We start from the raw sequence: 22,752 nt of genomic DNA on the forward strand, positions 1-22,752 counted from the left end.
TTCCTTCCTTCCTTCCTTCCTTCCTTCCTTCCTTCCTTCCTTCCTTCCTTCCTTCCATCCTTATTCAAGACAGGGTTTCTCTGTGTAGCCCTGGCTGTCCTGGAACTCACTTTGTAGACCAGGAGGTCTGGCCTCAAACTCAGAGATCCACCTGCCTCTGCCTCCTGAGTGCTGGGATTCAAGGTGTTTACCACTTGAAGTAACTTGAAATGTCTTAAGTTGAAGGTACGAACATTATTCCACACAATTTGGCTTGGCCGAGAGAGTTCATCACCGATTCGATTTAAAAGGCGTGAAGGCCTGGAATTTCACATTCATTGCTTTCCACTCGCTTAGCTGTATAACCTAGGTCAAGAACTTAACCTCACTGAGTTTCTTAATCACATGTAAAACCAGGCTCTCAAGCTCTAACACCCGTTCCCCGAATCACAGTCTGAGAAATACTGCACTGTCCTCGGAGGCCCTGCTCATCCCAAACTGTCACCTCCATCCGTCACAGTGAGATAGCGGTGTCTCCTTCTGCGGGGTGGGGTGTGGGGGGAGCCCAGAAGTCAAGATTGGAGCAAGGAACGGGCTTTCTTTGTTGGAAGGAAGGGAAGGCAACTTGGGCCTCAGCCCAGATCTGTTTCCGGGACCTTTGTAGCCTCTTGGCTAAGGAGCAGAACAGGGGAAGGACTGATGGATACAGCTGTGAGATAACTTACGGACAGGTCTTCCTTGTAGCACATGTGGAAGGAAACAAGGGAAGTGGGTTCTAGGTCCTCTCACTTTTAGTTCTCAGGACAGGAGGGGGTCAATGACCATCGAGGTGTGACTGAACACGCAGTCCCCCCACCCCCACCTTCTATGACGCCTGTGAGGAGTGACGAGGTCTCCCATGGGAAATGTAAGTGTGCCACCCTGCGCCCATTCATTCCACCCAACACATAGGCATCTGGATTCTGGTGCGACTAGGAGAATAGGAGTCTTTGGAAAGCCCCCGGGATTGTCTGTAGATCAGATTCGTCTGTTTGTACATATACATACAATTGGCATGAGTTCATTATGTGTGCATCAGAAGCTGGCTATGGAGTGAAGGAAAGAACTCACACGTCATTCTTAGCAGGCAAATTTAAAACATAGTATGGCTCATTTTATTTTACCTCCGGGGGGGGGGGAATCCACAAACAAACAAACGAGTCCCCCCAGAAGGAAAGGCAGTAGGCAGGGCCTCGGACAGGGCAGCTCTGAACTACCCAGGCTCGGGTCCATGGCTTGACATCTCTAATCTCTCTCCTGGGACCTAAGTCCATGCTCTGGCACCCTGCCCTTCATAGTTGCTGTCTTCCAGTCCAGCTTTGTTAGCTGGAGATAGCCCTATGACTAAGTGCATGGCAGCTTGGGCTAGCCCAAGAGGACCATCTGCAATTCCCTGGGAGGGGGGGGGAGGGTGTCACAGCAGGATCAACCACAGACCCAGCAGCCAGGGAGGGAAAGTCCATAAAATAGAAAGGGTTTCCTCACATTGTTATCTTCTTGAAAAACAAAAATAGCCCAAGTGCCACTTCTAGGCCAGCAGCTCCCTGAGCCCTAGACGGTCTGGGGAGAGTAGTGTACTATATAGCAGGAGGCCTTAAGTAGCCATACCCTCGACATCAGGCCTGGACAGTCCTCTAAGCCACAGCTGCTTGACAGAGACAAAACAGCTCTTTTGGATGCTTCTGGAGCAGGGGAACTGGGCCCTGCCTTCAAAGATGCTGCTGCTGCAGCCCCGACGGAACCCAAGGCCCTATAGCACGAAACATCGCTTCTTCCACCCCAGGCCTTTCTTACTGGGCTTCATGCTGCTCCAGCCTGATGCTCCCTCTTTGTAGTTTAAAGTGGGAGCCAGGTGCCCAATGGGTTTCCTAGCGTGGTATTTCTTCTCTTAGTGAGATTGGTCCAGCCAACCAAAAATATTAAAACGTCTTTCCCTCAGGAAGGGTCAAACTCTGAAGACCATGAGGATGTTCCTACTCTACCCTGGGTCAGATGATCCCCTTGGCCAGGGTGCTCTTGACTTTCCTGGTGCTTCTGGGTAAGAAGCTCCACATCCCCAGCAGACCCTTGGGTGTTCCCTCCACTCCCCGGCCCCAGGGTGTAGCCATTGGGACGACGTCCAGAATGGGGAGCACTGCCATTGGCCCATACCCCCATGGGGTGGCCATTGAGGCGGAGGCTGACCTGCTCTCCCTCAGTGCTATGAGCCCCCAAGGTCCAGGCACTGGAACCCCCTGCATGGAAGGGTTCCTGCCGCCTCAGGACGTGGGTTCGGATGATCTTCCGGAAGGTCTGGCGGAACTCCCGGATCCTGTAGGCGTAGATGAAGGGATTGACAACGGAATTGCTGTGGGACAGGATGATGGCCAGGTACATGAGCCATGGAGGGGCGTGCTGGCACGTGGAGCAGAAGAAGGTGAAGCAGTTGATGATATGCAGCGGTAACCAGCAGAGAGCAAAGAGGCCCACAATGATAGCCAGGGACTTGGCAGCATGGACCTCCTTCTGCAGCGTGGACCGAGTCCGCTCCCCTGGCAGGGGTTGGCTCTCCATCTGTTTCAGCTGTCTCCGGGCCGCCAGAAAAATCCGTAGGTAGATGGCCAGCATGAGCAGGAGGGGTAGTAACACGAAAGCAAAGAAATTGTAGTAGACCATGTAATTCATGGGTACCACGTCCTCAAACAGGCAGGTCACCCGGCCCTCGCCGCAGGTCTTTGTGGAGTTCTTGTCTCTCTGACTGCAGTTGTTCCAGCCCAGCATGGGGGTCAGGCCGATGGCAAATGACAGCACCCAGCAAATCGCAATGATGCCCTTCGCCCTCATACCTGTCACCAAGCCATTGTACCTGGGAAGAGAGGACTGGTATTAGACCCGATGAATCTAGCAGGACCAAGAAGTCCACAGAAGCCTAGACGGTCCCCTTGTGCTGGCTGTAGGGTCTTGAGCTACTTCCTCCCCCTAGCCTAGGTAGTATAGTCTTCTAAGTGAGGTACTGAGCTTTGTCTGTCTCATAGCTGCAAGGAGGTAACGGGAAGCAGACATCCAGGAAATGGGAACCCATCACACAAATGTTCAGGTGTTTTTATAGGTATTAGGTATAGTCTTGAGACTGTAGGTAATAGTCTTGAGACTACAGGTCTTAGGGGGATATGTTTGACTTCCACGATGGTTAAGCTTGATTCCTATTAGAGCATGTTTTCCTTTAGAGTAGGGCAGATCCAGAGCTCTGGAAATGGAACCAGCCAGATAAGACCTGTAGAGGGCCTGAGCCACTTACACTCCATGCCTTTTTTTTCTATGGTCCTCAAGAAGAGGCTACCCAGGGCGTGGAGGAGGAGTGGAAGTCCCAAATCTAATGAAATATCACCTCCTCTCCGAACCTACCCACAATCCTCTGGGCAGAAATGAGACAATTATGTATTGATATTTTCCTGGCCTTCATAATAATCAAGAGGCACTGAATGAGGTGGGAAAGAAGACAGTAATCAATTTGCCTGACGGCCAGATGACAATATTCTTGAGCTGATTGTCAATTCCGGGTTGTGGGGAGGGGGGCCTTGATTCGTCAACGAGAAAGTAGTCTCGACGACTCCACTGGAAATACATCATCATTTTGGGAAAAGAATGTTTTGTTTAAGTCTTCTTGATTTAAAAAAAGGGGACTTTTGGTAACGTCTAAGGGATGAGCTTATGTTTGACGGTTTTGATTCTGGCAACAGAAGACTACCCTCCCAATAGAAGCTTTTGTTCCTCAAGTTCAGGCTAGACATCTTGGAGGAGTCTCCTGCATTTATCTCTATGTTGTCAGCTGGGGGACAGGGGCGTATGGTAGGTAACAAGGTGAACATATATACTTTTTGATTCCAGACTCAAAGCAGCGACAGAGAGGCTGTGACCTACAGGTGACAGCCTCAGGTACCCACTGTTAATAATGGACATGAAAGGAAGGCTGGAATGTGTTTATCCAATCTTTGTCTCAATGTAACATGTATGCCTGGCGTTAAATAACTCACCTTGCATGCGTGAGGCTCTAAGTAGACGCTTCACCATAAAAGAAAGAAGACAGATAGACAGAAAGAAAGACAGACAGAAAGAAAGAAACAAAGAGAGAGAGAGAGAGAGAGAGAGAGAGAGAGAGAGAGAAAAGGAGGGAAGGAGGGAGGAAGGAAGGAAGGAAGGAAAGAAGGAAGGAAGAAAACGTGTACCCAATGTTCAAACCTCAAAGGGGGCTGGAGGGGTTTTTTTGTTTGTTTGTTTGAGGAAAACTTCTGTTTTAAATGTGGTCAATTAAGAAAGAAACAAAGAGGGAAAAAAAACCACTTATACTTTCTAACCATTTATCTAATCTGTCCCTCTGTTTTAGAGCTGGAGAAACTGAAACTGAGACCGTAGGGGAAGCAGGGACTTGCTGTGAACATTCCGAGACCCAGGGGCAACTCAAGCCCAGATGAATTTGTCAGCACCGGTTCCAGTCTCTTCCTGATGGGGTTGGGGATCAAATCCAGGGCCTTAAATAGGACAGGCAACCTTTCTGCCACTGCTACAACCTCAGCCTGGTCAATCCAGAATGTCAACAGTAACTGTCATATATATTCTCAGGAACTTCGTGGGCTCCACCAGGCGGGGTCTTGGTCACCTGCAACAGGGCCTCTGCAGGATGGTCACAGACTTCCTATATCTACCAAGTACCAGAAAGCAAGCCCTGAATGTCTGCTTGCCTGGAAGCTCAAAAGTGAAGTTCTGGGGTCCCCACCCCATCTAACACTTACATACTTTGTGCCAGATAACCCCTCAATAGTGCTTTTACGTGATCCTCACGGGAGGGGAAACTACATAAGTGGTCACATCTTTTCTGGGACAAGCGTACCCTTCTTGGGTCCTAGTCCTGGTACATTCCTGTAAACAGGGAATGCTATGTCACTTCACCTCTCTGGGCCTCAATTTCCTTATTTATGAAATGAAACTTAAGAATCCTAGACCATTCTCGCCACTGACCATAAGGGCACGATGTTGAATTTAGAGGCTGGAAACCCCAGGGAGTCTCCCTGTGGCTCAGGGTAGATCAGAGCTATTCAGTTGCTGGTCAGAGAAATGAGTTGCCTGGGGTACTCACAAGCCTCTGGGGGGATGGTGTAGGGTCTCCCACCTTGGTGACTTTGAAACTGTTTTCAGAACAGGCCTTCTGATCCTGGTAGTTAGAACGGTGGTACTCTTAGAGAAGGGATCCCAACTAAGTAAGTCTGAGTTATTACGTTGTTGTTGGAGACAACGGCCCAGGTCTGACAGCTTCTGAGAATACATCATGGAAATCCCAGGTTTGTCCAATTTACTTTTACAGACAGGGTACCCACAAGGGGAAGTCTTCCACAGCACTCTGGAAGAAAAGTCCCTTAGGGGAACAGAACCTAATATGTTAGATGTACTTTCTTATGTTGCTGAAGTACTGAGGGGCTTGGAGACAATGTTTAAGCACATGCAGGTATTATGTAAGCACACGTGCATGCGCGCGCGCGCGCACACACACACACACACACACACACACACACACAGACACCCCTCCCTCAATAGGAGCACGAGCTCATATTTCCAGCATTTGGAAACTGAGGCAGGAGAATCAGGAGATCAAGGTCATAGAACAGGAGCCTGAGGTCTAGGACAGCATCAGGGTTCAAATGGGATCACGAACAAACTAGAGGCATCCCAAGGGCATAGCCTGGCTTGTGTTTCTGACTAACACAGTCTCATTCTGGCCTTCTGGATAAATACACTCAGTGTAGCGAGAAGGGTGCTCAGGCTGCCTAGCATGACATGGGGACCATTCCAGGGAGCCTAGGAGACATAGGATGTGGCTGCCAGAGTCTCCAGCAGTGCCTATTTTCAAGTGGTCTCTACGTCCCCATATCCTCCAGCCTGTAGAGGTGGCCTTTCCCTGAGAATCCTGACTAACAGCCATACCGGGGGCCTCACCCTATGGCTCTAGAATATACCCACAATTCCAGGTGGGGTTTTCACGTATGTTTGCAACATCAAGGAGAAGGCGGGACTTTCTAAGTCAACTTACTGGGCCAGTGACCTAAGAATTGAAGGGCATCTAACCCCAAAGGAGAAATTCAACCTTCCACAGGTAGAGACCAGCCTAAATCAGCCTTACACCATACCTGGCACTCAGGAGCCAGGCCATCTTTCTCTGGCCCAGAGGAGAGACCATACCCACACGCTGGCTCACTCCTTCCTTGGGACATTTGCTTGGGTTTTATTCTCATGACATCCACCCCCCACTCCCCACATACAATTCGAGCTATCACTGTCACAACCACTGTGTACCTTGACCTGATGCTTATGAATGGGAATATCACAGGCTGGGGTAAGATTTAGAGACAGTGGTGTGAAGGATCTCCAGGAAAGGAAGCCTGGTCTCTTACCCCAGGCTTTTCATCCCTTGCAGACATAGGGCCGCATCTTTGCCCTTGGCCTGGTTTTCTTTATTACTCCTGAGGTTCTGCCTTAATTTAACAGGGTGCCTATGCTTGGGAAGGAGGGGACAGATTATCCTGAAGCTGAAAATTCTTTGCAACAACAGCGAAAAGAATTCCTGGTACATGGTGCGAGTCTGGGATTATGGCTCCGTCAAAGACTGAGCCTGTGGACCTTGCCAGTAGCACCTTAGAGGAGCCTGAATTACTAGCTGTGAAGGGGAAAAAGTTAGTCCAGGCTAGAAAGCACTTCCAGATCCCCATTGTGCCTGGTCCCCTGATCCTTCCAGAAATTCCTCATGCCCAGTCCCCTGGTCCCCTCCAGAAATCCCTCATGCCTGGTCTCCTGGTCCCCTCCAGAAATCCCTCATGCCTGGTCCCCTGGTCCCTCCAGAAATCCCTCATGTCTGGTCCCCTGACCCCTCCAGAAATCCCTCATGTCTGGTCCCCTGGTCCCTCCAGAAATCCCTCATGCCTGGTCTCCTGGTGTTCTCCATCTCCCCATCATGCCTGAGGAGCCACTATACAAGATACCTCCACATTCTCCGTCACCAGAAACTTCAGGAGGCGGGAGCGTGAAGGAGCTCAGTGGTCAAGAAGAGTGAAGGGCTCTAAAGTCCATCCAGATTGGGAGACACAAATATTCTTTTCTGGCTCTGGTCTCCCTCAAGGGTCATGACATCTGCTCTGGCTGAAATGCTGGACCAGGATGATCAAAGGACATCCTGTACTAACACGCCATGGCAGCTATAAAACTGATCATAGGCAAGAGGAGCATCCTCCGTGGGTATCATCAGCTCCTTGAAGAGACCAGCCTGGGCTTTCCAAGGCCCCATTCAGAGCTCAGATAGCCCAAGGTCCAAGTGGAACTGAGGTCGAGAGGTTCCAGGAATGCAACTACTGTAGGGATAGGCTGTTGGTGTCAAGCCTCCAGCTCACAGAAGAGTGGAATCCTTTCCTGTTACCCTGCCCCATCTCATCATTCCTACCCGCTTACTGAACCCGCAGACCTTTGTGAGGAACAACACAGAAACTTGACCTCTTGTTACCCGTGAGAAAACAGGCCCAGCATAGCGCTGCTAGCTTTCTATAGCCACACAACTCATTCCTATTTGAGGGATTCAGCCTCTTGATTCCAAGAAGACAGAGACAGGGAGAGGCTGAGGAGAGGAAAGCAAGCTGAAACCTTTAAATTGTGAACAGCTATCCTGATCTTTCCTGATATGTTGCTTCTTGGAGTTAGAAGATGGGGAATGTTAAGTTACTGCTTCCTCTTGGTGACCCACTACTACATAGACCGAGCTCCTGGGGTCTTAGATGCTATTGACCCATGGGGACTCACATACAGACTTCCCTTAGGCCTCTATGTTCTAATCTTCCCCTGCAGGAACCTAGATCTTGGTCTACTTCAGAAATATGAACTAGAAGCAATAGGACAGGCTGTCCCCACGTGTGACCTTTAACTCTGTCCCTTCTTAGAGCTGGCTCCAATCCCTCCCTTTGTTAGTTATTTTCTTTGATTATTTTTCTTTTCCTTGAACAGGGGTCTTAGACTCCTGGCTAGCCTAGAACTTCTCATTCCCAGGCTCTAGCTTTTGCCAAGTTCAAGGACATAAGCATGTGTTTGCTACCATGCCTGGCTGAAGTCGCCTTTGACAAAGTCTTTAAGGCAATGAATGCAAGGCACAGGCTCCATCCCCTTGAGCGGCCCAGTGTGGGTGTTTGCGTCTTCCTTAGGGCTCAGATGATAATCACAGCTGTGTGACATTCCTTCCTGGGGACTGAGCCACTCCAGACAGACCACTCCTCAAAGTGACGTCATAGTGGTGGTGGGCTACTCTTCCCCGCTCTGCTATCAACTCCTTGGACGGCTGTGGGCGAGCAAGGTCTCTTCTCAGAGCCTTCTTTTTCTATCCAGAAGACAAGAGGAAGGAAATGACCTCTAAAGACTCCATTGCGTCTGACCCTGAATTTTCACGGCACCCCGAGCCTGGTCCTTCTTATTGCTGGATGCCCTCAGTCCAACAGTAGAGTTGCTGATGCTTCCTCTGTGGACGGGAACTCTGCTTGAGCAGAAACACTCACTATGGAGACTATGTATTCCAATCTCCCACTATGGAATCTTTCTTCAAGGGCTTTAGCCGCCCTAGCTACAGGATCTAACTCCGGTAGAAAGACACAGAGGAGGAGCCCCTGGGAGAGTAGCACACTGCCTGGGTTATCTACAGGGTGGCTAAGAAGAACTCCAGGGTTATCTACAGAGTGGCCAAGAAGAGGCTTCCAGGAAGAACTTCTTTACACATCCTTGGCTGAAGTCACTTCACAGAAAAGCCAACATAAAAAAAAAAAATCCCCTTTGCGTAGCCATACCCTAATACTGGCAGAGAGTCCTCTCAGATCTAGGAGCAATGTAATTTGCATAGAAATCCAAATGACTCACTGTGGCATTTGGCCAAGTCACTTCCCCTCTCCGGGTCACCCTCCTAATGTACACACTGGGGAAAGGCTGATGGTGGCAGAGGCGGGTTCCTAGCCGAGGTTCTGTGGTTCCCCAATGGCTCCCCACCCAGCTCAGATCATATGCAGATGTATGAAGCAATAGCTCACACAGCAGCGGCATGTCGTATCAGCCAAGCTACCATCACTGAGAGTTAGCCATACACAGCTGCCTATAGACAGCCTCGACATGTGACCCGGGGTGGGGGGTACCCTGGAATTATAGGGATAAGCCAGACAGGCATAGCCACCTCCAGCTCTGTAAAGACTCAGACGGAGTCCCAGAGCCCTGCCCTTTGAGCCCACCGACCAAGCCTTATGCACAGACGTAAACCCCCCCTGCACCCCGCTCACCGGAGTGGAATTCGGATGGCGATGTATCGGTCGATGGCAATCGCCAAGAGGCTGAAGATGGAACTCTGCGTGAGGACCAGGACAAAGCAGGCGAAGAACAGGCAGCCGTGGCAAGCGGCACAGAAGCCGGTGCTGATGGTGATGGCGAAGGGGATGGCGAGCACGCCCACCGCAATGTCAGCCGCCGCCAGCGACACCACAAAGAAGTTGGTGACATTCTGCAGGTTGCTGTTGATCCAGACGGCCCAACACACGAGCACGTTGCCCAGGATGGCCAGCACGGCAATGGCCAGCTCCACCGTGATGTACACCGAGGAGCCCATGGTGGGAGCAGCCACACTTGGGCAGGCTCAGCAAAGATGCGGGCCTGGGCCAGCTCTCGGTCCATAGCTGCAGCCCAGCCGTCCCACCCACGCAAACCCCGCAGCCCTTTCTTCACAAGAGCCACGAGCGGTTCCAGAGAGAGCTCCCCAAAGGCGTTCTCACAGATGACTCTGCATCTCCCGAGATCATGACTTCTCCAGGGGAATCTGACCGGGTTCCGCTCAGCTTCAGAGTTCCGAGGTACCTGTAAAGAGAGAGTCCCAGTGAAAAACCGAACCACCCTGGCCACTTCAGATTCTGTGTCAGTTGTGGGCCAGGTGTCTGCCCGAGAATGACGCCCATCTTGCCCGATCTGTCAGTCAGAACACTGGCCCAAAGAGCTCACTGGTTCCAAAGAAGTCTTGTCAAGATCTTCACTCAACCCTTTTCAGGGAGGCTATTCCTTTTCCAGTCTCTTCAGGGCAGACACAGGAGAGAATACAGACAGAACCAGGATTTCCTGCTGATCTGTCTTCATTACCAAAGATACATCTTTCTCACCCCAGGTACTACAGTTACTAACCCTCTTTCCCAGCTTGGACCAGCGGCTGAAGATTTTGTTGTTGTTCGTTTTGGTTTGTTTTAATCTACAGGAGCAAGTTAAAGTCAAGGCAAGTTGATGTTTATGTCAGCTCCCCTTATATAGTTTTTCAAACTTTCTATAGCCACCTGGCCAGTCTTCTGGGTCCCTACACTCACTATCAGTCCCTCAAGACCCTCCCTCCAGGAAGGTTCTTTCCCTACTGGGCTTTCCCCATACCTCCTGCCCCCCAAGTCTTCTCACACTGAGCCAGTCTCCAAGCCCAGTTCATTTTGCCCCATCCCTTCAGGATACTACCATCCCCACCTGAGAGATGCCCTTGCCCCTAAGGTCATCTCAGACACTCTCCAGAGTTCCTTTCTGGAGAGATCTGGGAGCCTTCCTGTCCTATCCTCCAGTTCTGGCAAGTAAACATCCTTACCCTCGCAGGCAGCAAGAAAGAGCAGGGTCCAAGCCAAACCCACTGCTCCACTGCTCTGAGGGCAAGAGCGATGAGCACTCCTGCCAGCAGGCTGCACAGCCAGGCAGGGCAGGCGCTGTGATTGCTTCCCTTCCCTGAGGGATCCGCCTCCCGCTTTCCTCCCACAGCTTGTCTCTCCACACTTGTCCTAGCTGAGGCAGGGAATGCTGCTTATAAGGACTCATTGGAGGGCCATGTGCAAGAATGCTTTTCTTTCCCGGGCCTCAGTTTCTCCAGTCAGACTGTAACACCTTTGGGCCCCAGATGATACTGAGGGCTCATTTCAGCACTTATCAATAGATTTGGAAAGGCTACTCCAGAGTCACAATGACAGCTCACAGGAATAACTGAGAACCCCCCTGGAAAGGGGAAGTCTTTCTCTCTCGATAGCAGGCACCAGCTAAGCCCAAACTCCCGGGGGGCTCTACTTCCTGAGCTTACAAAAGCTTAATGTAAGCAGGACTCTTCCAAAAGCCTGTTACTCCCCAAGAAAGAACCAAAGGATTCTCTTCCCCGCCCCCCAGCCCATCAGTCCTTGACCGCTAATGGAACTCCACAACCATCAGAAGCTAGAGGCTAATTTTCAGACCCCTGTATATAGACAAATCTTTCCTTCTCCTTCTCCTCTCAAGGAGAGGAGGGATGAGTGGAACTGGAGGCCTGGAAAGAAGGGTCTTCTCCATCTGAAACTGGCCAAGAGGTAAAATAGAGGGCTAAAAGAAATGAACCTCCCGTTTGCTTCTATGATGCTGCCAGTTCTGCAGTGTAGAGACAGAGTGGATACAGCTGTGGCTTGTCCTTTGTCTATGAAGCTGATGCTGAAGGTTTGGAAGGAGAAGACAAAGTCTGAAGCAACTGACGGAATTACTGTTCCTAAGTGATGCCCTCGCTCCTAAGGTCAGGCAGAGACACCTATGGCTAAGTCCTTAGGAGTCCCAGCTCTGTGCAAGCTACTCGCCAACTAGCTGCTCGGAACGCATGTTCCAAAAGGAATGGCCAGATCTGGTATGGGTACCACCTCCGGGTACATACCATGTACCCTCTGCATTCTCGGCTGACAGTTTACACCAGCATTCATCAGGGGTCCATCTGACCACAACAGGTCTGTGACTGACTCCTGTTCTAGCTTTCAACATTTGAAGCAGCCGCAGGCTCAACTGTCCATTCAGGCCTCACCAGGCCCAGTGAGTCCCTGAAGAGCTACTGTGTCCCATGAATCCTGACTGGTGTCTCCTGGGGAGAAAGGATAACCGCTTATATCCCTCGGGGCTTCTCTAGTGGAATCGTCACTGAAGGGCACTGAGGCAGTTTGCAATCAGACAAGCCCATGCTAGAAGGCTAGCCCAGGTCTTAACATTTCTCTATCCTCAGGGTCCCCAGCAGGACAGTGGAGTATCATACATTTCTGTCGAGGTGAGATGGCTCCATCCCTGAGCCTAAAGCCCTGCTACTGCTGCTTCTGGTCACACCATCAGTATTGTCCGCCCCCCACAGTAACACCACTGACTCCATAGTCACCAGGACACCAGCTATGCAGGGGTCTAACCCAGACCCCCACCTTTTTTTTTCTGAAGCTCTCCCAGCAGCTTTGGTACCTGCCCGAGTATTCCCAGTTCTCAAGGTTCCTCATGTTCTGTGCGGGACCCATGTTGGATATTTCTGGATACCAGCACTCTTCCTTGACTGTGCTGAGGCTGTTCTGCTGTTCTCTAGTCTCAACACAGCTGGCCCTCCTGCCAGGCTGCCTTGCATTGGCTGAGGACACACTGGAGGTTCCTGTCCCAGGGCCCTTTCCTCTGCCCTTCCTTCAACATTCCTGCAGGCCTTTAGTTATTGCTACATATCCCAGGGGAAGCTCCTCTGATCCCGGAGCCACCTGGGCAGCTGCCAAACCAAAATCTTCTTTTCCTTTGTGCCTTCCCCAGTCCTAAGTCCAGGAGATCAGTAGAGCCCGAGGCGGCATTCTCAGGACAGACAGGAGGGAGGAGCCCTGCAGGCGAAGGCTGAGGCTGTCTAGCTGTAAGCAGGCAAACTAGCTCAGGGCCAGGGCACCTTGACTTGTGGATTTCTTTGTAGTACGAATGTTCCCACTGGGACAATTCAAACCTAGTAATGTTTCACTGACCAGACCGAGCAACACTCAGGACCAAGAGATGCTTAGCCGCTGCTGAACCACCAAGCTGCTGAACCACCAAACTGCTGAACCACCAAGCCCCGTGTTCTCCAGGTGGCCACTGATCTGAATACCAAGACTACACTGGGCCCCCCCCCACCCCCGCTGAGGAGGTTGTGCAAGCCATTTGGCATTTTGGAAAGTGGCTGAAAGCTATCTCCTTGATGGCCTGGTGAACTCAATTTTTTCAGACGAGAAGCCAGAACCCAAACAGGTGAAAAGACTCTCAGCTTTACCAGGAACGTTAACGGGTGGCATGGTCCTTAGAGAATACCATGGGTTGCCACAGAAGACTTCCCTCCTTGTGAAGCCTCCAGAGCACTGGTTCTTAACCTGTGGGTCTTGACCCTTTTGGAAAACCTCTATCTCCAAAAATATTTACACTGTGATTCATAACAGGAGCAAAATTAGTTATGAAATAGCAACGGAAATGATTTTATGGCTGTGTGTGGGGGGGGGTTTACCCCAACATGAGGAACTGTATTAAAGGGTTGCAGCATTAGGAAGGTTGTAAGCCTCAGCTCTGGAGTCACAGGAAGGCTGGGGCCCGGGAGAAGGGGCCAGTGTAGAGCCAGGACCTAGCAATTTCCTATCCCTCTCTGTTGGCTCTGTCGGACTAATCCTTGAGTCATCTGTTGCTAGCCAAGTGGGAAAATTAAATATTAATAATGTTGCATTTCCTTATAATGGTCCTTTGTTGGGGACAGGGTAGAGAGCAGACACTGTCCCATGTCACCTCCAGGCACATGCTGTGGAACATGTTTCAAGAAACTAGAAGGAACGGCCACCTGGCCACCCAGCATTCAGATGCAACACCGCTGCCTCTTCCTCCCTTCCCCTCCCATCCTGAACCAGCCACTTTAATTAAAATCATTTAATTCCAATCCACATCTCTCCTGAGCCACCGGAGGCTCTGTGTACACAGGCCTAGGTGGTGGCTCCAGCCCCTGCTGGATGTGTCTATGAGCTCCCAGGCAGGGCTCCACACACTGCTCCTGCTCTGGCTAAGCGGAGGGAACAGGACAGTACAGACACCACCCATGGCAGCTGCAGAGGATTTCTTCCTGGGCTCTAGAATCCCAGCCTTACTATTTTGTTTTGAGGCAGGTTCCTCATAGCCCAGGCTGGCCTAGAGCTTGCTATGTAGCCAGGTATAGTCTTGGACTCTTTTTTTTTTTTTTTTTTTTTTTAAATTGTAGGTATATAAGTACACTGTAGCTGTCATCAGACACACCAGAAGAGGGCATCGGAGCCCATTACAGATGGTCGTGAGCCACCATGGGGTTGCTGGGATTTGAACTCAGGACCTCTGGAAGAGCAGTCAGTGCTCTTAACCGCTGAACCATCTCTCCAGCCTGGTCTCAAACTCTTGATTCTCCCATTTCTACCTGCTAAGTGATAGTTTCACAGGCATGTGTCATCACACCAGCCTGCCTCTTTCTCACAGGGACAATGTTCACCAGCTACCTGGTTTTCTGTGTCACGGAGAACTCTATCAGCTAGCACCGTTGATCCCTACAGTCCTGGGGTCTACTGCAGGAGTCTCAAAGGACAAGAACCCTGGGAATTTTTCAATGACAGCTGCCATCTTAGAAAGTCAGACAGCCTGGGTCCTGGCTGGTGGCAGAGAAGTTGTTACAAGCCCTGGCCTGATCCTAGGACTTCAGCTCCCACTTCAGATGAGCCACAGGCCAGAATTCAGAATGCAAGAAACCAAGGCCGTGAAAGACGTGGTGTGTACCTTTAATCCTAGCACTCTGGAGGCAGAGACTGGTGGATCTCTGTGAGGTAGTGGCTGGTCTGGTTTACATAGTGATACCCTGTCTCAAGAAAAAGGGGGAGGGGTGAAATAAAAATAAAAATACCAAACACCAAACCCACAGGAGAGGAAGGTATAGCCCACGCAGTGCTAATTTTAATAACTCAAAAGGGAAGAGCCATAAGCAAGAAGGAGAGTTATCAGACTCGCTGGCACACAAGAGCGAAGACGAACAAGAAGCACAAAGTCTTGAACAGGAAAGACGGGGTGTGGGGGGGGTCAGAATAAAGAACACGCTGTTATGTGACAAGCTTTGGGCCTGCAGGTAAAGTTGAGAACCCAGGCCATGGTGGACGGAAGAGAGAACAAGGAGGAATTCTTACTGGAATCAGAGACAACGTTGGAATGAAGGAGAGCCAACATCTGTCCTTTGATTTGGAGAATGACATCAAACAAGAATTTCGATAGGATGGACTGGCATCTCCCCCACCCAAAGAGCAGACATATAGTGAGTGGCTCAGCAGTAACTGGAGCTTGCAGGAAGATCCCCAAACCCACCAGCCCCTCCCTCACACATCAGTCAACACGACGGGTCCCTCCCGAGGTTGCCTAATGCCACATTGACTGACTATGGGGTCTGGGTCTCATTTCCCTTCCTGATCCCTCTAGAGTTACATGGTACCCAAATTCTAATACCTGGTAAAAGCTGAGCCCCAAGTCCTCAAGCAGGTGACCAGTAAGTCCCTCCCACAACGACCATGGGTGGGAGGGACCATGTGGCTGCTGTTGTGTTCTTGGGGACAGGATGTGGGCAGGAAGGGAGAACCAGCTCTCTGCAGCTGGAGGCCAAGGCACTAGCTTGCCCTTCGCAATAACTTCCCACCATAAGCAGCCAGGAACCAGGCTACCTCAGTCTAGAGTCCAGGCTCTAGACTCAAAGGCCACTGGCCAGCCACATCTCCCTTCTCTCCCACTAAGAGCCCTAGGATGGACCCTGACACCCCCATTTGTCTAGGTCTGGTTCCCAGAGAGAACCACAGGTTTCCCCCAGTCCTGCGTCAGGTACCACTCATCCATTGCAGGCTGTTTCTCCAGTTAAAGCCCTTCCCTGGATCCAGGCCTCAAAGAAGTACTGGGAGAGCAGCCTGTGGTGGGAGCTGCCCAGGTGGAATCCATGCAAAGTCCATACCAGACTTCCCCCCACTGTGCCTTGGCTTCTTCCATGTGCACTGGTCATGGTAAGAGCATCCCATGAACGCCTCAATACCTGTGCCTCCCATAAATTGCAGATGACAGGTACGGTATCTCCTGGGAAGGGAACAAGGGATCCCTGGGTGGAATATCACCAGGAGGGTAGCCTGTATACTAGAAATGAGGGATGCAGGCTCACTGCTGTGGTCCTTAGGACAGAGATGTGATGATGCAGCCAAAGAGGCTGAAGGGAAAGAGCCAGCGGCTGCACTGGACCAACCTGAGTATGATCCACCTGAACTCTGTCACTGTCCCTCTGCCCATCAGCACTACCACTAGCTTGGCTCCTGGCTCCCGGAGGCCATTGTGAGGCCACATGCAAAGATTCCTGAAGCTAGAGTCTCTGAACAGAGTTATATGACATAAAGTTAGAGGTACCTGAAAAGCTGCATTCCTGTATTCCTAAGGTCCTGTATTCCTAGTGTCCAACCTCTTCCCAGGCCTGGAGTGAGGGCAGCTTCTCTTCTCCCCCATTCCATCCCTGCTTGACACCTGGAAGGATCTCAGAGCTGAGACCTCTGTCTCTGTACCACATGGCTCCTTCTTCCCTACCTCAGGGTCTAGGCCTTGCTCTGGGCATGAGCGGTCTCCAAAGGCTCCTCTCTGTACCTCAAATCTTCTTCTACTATTGGGGTCCCAGGGTGGACCTCGGTCCTAGTCTCAGGTTCTGTACCACCTCTGCTCTCTCCACCCTACAGACTACATCCCCCACTGAGTTCCCCAGGTCATGATCTACCCTTCCGTGGTTCCCGGCGTGTCCCAGAGCCCAGATTCTTCCCTGGAAGTTGGAGAGATTCTCTTTTACCAGCTCAGTACCTGCCTGAAGCAAAATCCTCTTCCCTTCAACTCTTCTATCGAATTCACCAAAACGCTTCCTACCTGTGTCTGTCCACCTATCTGTCTGTCCAGCTGTCTCACCCTCCACTGTCCTATGCACACACTACCCAGGGCCCTGGGCTGGGCTCTAGCTTCTCCGAGGTGAGGTAGCTCAGGAACGAGCAGGTTAGAGGCAAGAGCTGCTGACTGCAGGCAACAACTGAGAACCACCAGGGACTGTGGTCTCACGTGCAGGCCCTGGACTTTGTAGGACCGGATGTCTTGAAGCTACATGCTTGCTCCCAAACCAACTCTTGTTCATGCTTTCCTCTTCTCATAGCAATCTCTGCCTCTCCTTCCAGGGTTTCCCAGCCTAAGAACAGAGCCCCCTGACCTGCCCTCTAGCATATCCTGACCATAAGTCCCCCACTGCCACCGCTGCCACCACACCTTCCCCTGGACCTGCCCCCACACCCAACCAAAGATCATCTCTTTTGTTCCCCTCTCTCCTCCTCTACACCCTTGTGTGTTAGCATTACAAGAAGACCATCACTCTACAGATGAAAGACTGGATTCCCTCAGTCACCTAGTTAGTGTGCAGCAAGGGGCCAAGGTCAAACTCCAGGTTGGGACACCAAAATCTTTGACCCCATGGGCAGGACACTGGAGATCACCCGGTGCTTCTTCTGCCTGGACCACAGTTTGTCTCATATTCCTTGTGTGGGCTGACCTTAGCCTAACTTCAAGCCATGAACAGGAAGGCTAGCCCTGCCCAGAACAGTCACGGTCAGCCTCTAAGGGAATGCACGCTGGCTTGGGGTTGCTCAAGAGACACCAGAACTTGAGAGAACCTGGGAAGTCCCAAAATGCAAGAACTGAGCTTTGAGATCTTGATATCATACTCGGGGACACACCAACCTTTGAGCAGCGACTACAGAACCAAACAAGCAGAGCCTTCCCAACCCGGTATTTCAAAGAGCTCTCTGCCATCATCTTAAGGGTCCTGACACCAAGGACATCCTTGGTTGGGTATAGACAATCTCCTGAAGGGTACACGGGGTCTAGGAGTACAGAGGGAGCTGGGCAGTAGAGGCAGAGTTTAGGGCAACGAGATATGAGTTCTAGGTAGAAGGACAGAGAACAGGCTCCCATCTCAGGGAGACAAAGTGCCCTCTCTGGTTGGGTAAGGACAGGGGTCCAAATCTCTCCCCAGCCATCAAGAGAATATATGCTCTGCCTGCCCTAGTCCTGGGGAGAAGGAGTCCTGGCGACTGCCTGCCTGCCGCTACTGTTGCTCTGGACCACTGTGAATCCCTGTTCCTCCTATTACATAGGCGGGCAAAATTAGTCTAAATGTTCCTCCTTGCCCATCCTCTGCCAAACCCTTGAGAGTTGTAGCCGTTCCCGCCATTTCTACCCCTGCTTTGGACACTCCAGACACCCACCCTGTTGTTCACTGGACTCCCTGCAGTGCCCTAAGTAGAGTTCCCGCCACCACAGTCAACAGGATGCTCCCCTCCCCCGGGTTCCAAACTCCCCTGCTCTTGCCGCGCCTTCCCCGCAGCAGCCTGGTGCCCGCTTGAACCCCTAACCCGGGAGTCTGACCCGCCTACCTCCGGTCGCGCCTCGACGTCCTCAGCCTAGCTTTGGCAGGGACGCGCCCTAAAGGGACTTGTGTACTTGCAGGTTCAGTCCTCAGCGCAGGGACAAATCGACGGCTGTAGCCGTGCGTCGCCGGCGGGTCTAGACGACTTTAAGACATCCCGCCACCCTGCCTTTCTCGAGCCCCTTCCTCCCTACCTGCCCTTTGAGCACTTTCCGGTTGCTGAGGATCGCCCCGATGGCACCGCACTTGGAATGTGACCGCGCCGAGGACCCAGGCTGCAACCGCTCCCGAAGCGTCCAGGGCAGGCTCGGACCTGGGCACCCGCGGACCCCTCTCCAGACAGCAGGAAGGGAGGACAGAAGTAGCAGGGACCGGCGGGCGCTCCGAGGGGCGGGAGGACCCTGGTCCGCCCAGACCTCCAGGCTCCGCAGCCTCCGACGGCCACAACCGCCAAGACTCCCACCCGAGACCCCCCTCAGGGTCCCCGGGACCCAGGACCCCCGCTGACCTGCCTCTTGCTCTGGCTCCCACCGTCTCAGCGGCTGCTCAGGCTCCAGCTCCGGCCGCGCCACTCATGGGCGCACCCTGCAGGCGACTTTGAAATCAGCGCTGCTCCCGCCCCGCCCCGTTGCTGGGGGGGAAACCGAGGCCCCGAGGCGGGAACCAGAGGAAATGGCCCTGGGAGGGCTAGGTGGTGATGGGTCCGGCAGCCAAGCACCCTTCGTCCCAACGTGGGCGCTTCAGGTCCACGCGTCCTGACCGCCTCCTCCAGCGCCACTCCCACCCCCACCCAAATGCCCCCACCCATGGAGCCTTGGCGCCCCACCCCTCTCCGGTGGCTCCTCCACAAGGCATTAGGCTGCCTATGCCACTCTGGTCTTCCCTGTTTTGCCCTTTGTCGGAGCTAAGCTGCCCTGATGCTGTTATGCCCCAAGCTGCTCCACACCCGACTCTAGGCCGGGGCTGGGGGGGGGGGGGGGGGGGGGGTTGGTCCTTCGCAGTTCTTATATCTCGGATGCCTGTGAGACCGTGACTCCTCCCCCACATCCTTACTTCTCTGAACTACTGAGCAAAGAGAGAGTGCATCTGCACCACAGCCTCACTAGGACTCTCAGACTTCTGGGCTGGGAATCTCCTCCTCTTGGAACTGGGGGCGGCTGGACCCCAAGTCTGCATGGAATCTTGTCTCTCTGGAAGGATTTGCAAATCTCAATCTGTTCACAGCAGGACAAGTCCTTTATACTCCCAGGCATCGATGGCCAAGGCCTTTCTGGAATCTTGTCTTCTAGAACCTCCTGGAACCCACAGGCTATCGGCTAGAGGAAAGTGTGTCGAGAGGCTGGCTGAGAGCCAGGCTAGACCCCACACCTCCACCTCCGGGCTGCGGTCTGGATGGGAAGGAATCTCGCAAGTGCAGGTGCCTAGCCCTCCCTCGGAGAAGCCTGATGTCTGCCTTTGAAATGGTGATTGTCACTTACCAGGGCTTAACTTTGCCTGAGGGAACAGTCTCTCAGGCTCATTCTTCCACAAAGTCTGACCTTTTGTTTTCCATTTGAGGAGCCCAGACCCTTTAGTGCATCTGTGGGGGTGGAGGGTGCGCGTGTCTGGTTAGAGCAGGGACCTTTGTGCAATTTGAATTAAACCTGAGATCCCCTGGAGGGAGCACTTGAGACTGGAGCACTGCCGTCTTACCTTCAACCTCCAGGTTAAGCCTACAACCATCATCAAGCAGGACCAGTTCCAAGGGCTGCCCCGACGCTGGCGCGCACTGCCATGTGCCTTCCAGGGATGTAGTTATTTCTGTTTAGCCACCTCCTAAAACTTACCCAGCAGCTAGTAGCAAAGGAGTAAGGATGAGACCCAACCAAGCTAGGGCCTATTCTCCAACTGGACTCTGCATCCTTGTTTCTGAGTTCTCATGGGGGAGCAATGCCATCCTGTCCATCCCTGTCAAGACTCTTGTCCTGGAATGACTATCTTGAAAATTCCCCTTAAAGGGAATATGGGGACTCATGAAGTAGAGGCCAACACTCGGCCAGTTCTGGGGGGCGGGGTATCCCTCCTGTTTTCTGATGCTTCTCTCTCAACCATTCCAATTCCAGGGCCCAGCATCTTTCTCCAGGAGCAACCCCACCCTACCCCCCAGCAGTGGTTCTCAACCTGTAGGTCGAAATCCCTTTGGCAAACCTCTATCTCCAAAAATATTTACATTATGATTCATTCTAGCAGCAAATTACCGTTATGAAGCAACAACGACAAAAATACGGTTAGGGTCACTACAACATGAGGAACTCTATTAAATTGTTGCACCATTAGGAAGTTTGAGAACCACTGGGCCAGAGGGTCTTGACTAGCCCAGGGAGTAAGGCCTCCTTTCCAATACTGGTCCTCGGGAAAACAAAGCCCTTGCTGTTCACCCTTAGGTTCTGACGGGTAGCATCTCACCACAGAAACTGTGTCCTGTGGCCATGACAGTCAAAGCCTGCTTGGCTTCAGCTCTGTAGACGTATGTGTCTTGAAGCTGTGTAGAGTTACAAGGTGGCTCAGGCTTACCCAGCCAATAAAGGTTCACTTTGGTCTTGGCCTGACTCCCTTCCCAGCTACGTGTGCTGAAACCAAACAGGAGCCTCCCTTGAAAAGGCTTCAGAGGCAGAAGGTATAGGCCTGTTCCTAGTGTGGGTCTTGCCCCTTGACAGTGCACATAACCCCTAGAAGCCTGGTTTCTAGCTCTGGGTTTTGGTTTGTCTGTATAGCCTCAGGTAGTCTTTGAAGGTTACAGCTACCCACCCTTCCTTGTGTCCAAGTCCCAACTCCTCAGTCCTAACCATGGGGCCAGCTGGGCTCTGTCAGGTTCCAGAATTCCACTCTCAGACTACTCCCCCACCCCACCCCACCCCCAACCCTTTGTTCCTGCCCAGGATGCACCTGTGTGGCCTCTGGCCCTCATTGTTTGCTCTGGGGCCAGCTGAGCCACATCAGGGAACAAGACACGCCAAGACTAGGACCAGGGACCTAGTGGGCCCTGGGCCAAGTCCCCCAAGAACCTCAGGCCACCCCAAGTGTTCAATCTTCTTCCTGTGAGCGAGAGGCTTACGTTCACCCTCAAAGGGACACCCTGAAAAGGCAAAATAATGCCAGAGGAAGCAGCCAAGTCCAATGTATGGCTACTAGGGGCTGTGTGCACAAGTCCAAAGCATGGCAGACAGGAGGGCAATCCCTCCCAACCTGTAGCCTTATGGGAAAATACTCCAGCCTACACCTACTTCTTACCGTTGGGGTGAGAGTCACTGGTCAGTAGTCAACCTTGGAGCTAAATCTGATGTGGTACTGTAGACAGGAAAACAGCTGAGGTGTGTGCAGCCGCCTTGCTTGGCCTCATGGTGGAATATGACAGCACTCTGCAGCTCCTCAGACTAGGGTTTGCCACTTAGCACACCCAAGGATGGCCCTAAGCCTCCTCCTTGTTCTCCCAGTACCTCAAGTCCTGGGACCCAGTAGGCCTCCCTCACATTAAAGGATGCCTGGCAGTGGGATCCTGCAGAGGTCAGAACAGTTCCAGCATATCCCAAATGTTGGGGTGCACCTTGAGGAGGACCCTGGGGTCCAGCCCACGCAGAAACCGCATGTAGAGCACGCTTGTTCACAGCCACAGGAATCACATGCACAGCATGCTTGTTCACAGCCATCCTGAGATCTTGTTCTCCGTCTTCTTAGGGGTCAGCTCCCACAATGCAGAGACCCTGCTGGCCCTCCTCCCATACAGGGCACGGCACACACCCTCTAGGAACTTTTGTGACAAAGACCAGCCCTCCCAAGCTGCTCTGGGTAAACCACGTGCCTCTGACCCACCCTGGTGTCAATGCATCCCCTAGAAGTGTGGCTTCCTTTCCTCTATCCCCACATGGCCTCCTGGGGAATCCAACCTGCTGCTGTCAGAGTTCCACCAGAATAGAGTCACAGCAGTCTGGGACTCCACCCTCACATGGTAGTCTGGCATTGAGACCATTCACATCTGACTACTTCCCACTGGAGGGATACAAACAATACAGTGACCACCCCACCCCCCACCCCCGCTGCCCGCTGTCCTGAGACTGGGAAATGCTAATCTTGTCAGGATCAGGCAAGAGCTGGCTACTGGGTACCCTGGCTCCCAGAGACTATAGGTTCAGGAGTCTTGGGAACTTTTTCTAGTTACCTCTTTCTTCCCAGGAACCTATTTTCCTTTTCTAAAAGAGCTGCCTCTCACAGAAGGGCTGAACCCCTGGCCCCCAGCCCCTAATCAAGGTACTGGCTGGGATAGGCAACAACAGGTCGATGATAAAGAAAGATGTATCACTGTGGGACTCCTGGCAGATAAACTAAGTTACACAGGAGCCCCTCGGGGCCAGCATATGACAAGTGGGCAGGGTTGAGGAAATCCCTTCTCTGAAGGGGCCCCTACT

The 22,752-nt window shown here is 52.2% G+C and overlaps 1 protein-coding gene across 1 annotated transcript; it reads right to left on the minus strand.

Moving 5' to 3' along the window:
- Positions 1-1,098: 1,098 nt before the first annotated feature.
- Positions 1,099-19,090, minus strand: Adora2a (adenosine A2a receptor). Its single transcript, XM_028773920.1, has 3 exons — positions 18,819-19,090; positions 9,342-9,909; positions 1,099-2,863 (listed from the first exon to the last, which is right to left on the minus strand). The coding sequence occupies exons 2-3, from the start codon at positions 9,662-9,664 to the stop codon at positions 1,954-1,956; spliced, it is 1,233 nt and encodes a 410-aa protein (XP_028629753.1). The 5' UTR covers positions 9,665-9,909; positions 18,819-19,090; the 3' UTR covers positions 1,099-1,953.
- Between the last annotated feature and the right edge of the window lie 3,662 nt (positions 19,091-22,752).

This window comes from Grammomys surdaster, unplaced genomic scaffold (assembly GCF_004785775.1).
Source record: "Grammomys surdaster isolate TR1022 unplaced genomic scaffold, NIH_TR_1.0 237, whole genome shotgun sequence".
Taxonomy (NCBI): domain Eukaryota; kingdom Metazoa; phylum Chordata; class Mammalia; order Rodentia; family Muridae; genus Grammomys; species Grammomys surdaster.

What these genes read in the sequence shown, in the direction of transcription:
- Adora2a (XM_028773920.1), bottom strand. Translation starts at nt 9,664, where the DNA reads ATGGGCTCCTCGGTGTACATCACGGTGGAGCTGGCCATTGCCGTGCTG. An exon ending in GCCATCCGAATTCCACTCCG is followed by an intron (nt 2,864 to 9,341) that starts GTGAGCGGGGTG and finishes CTCTCTTCCCAG; the next exon opens with GTACAATGGCTTGGTGACAG.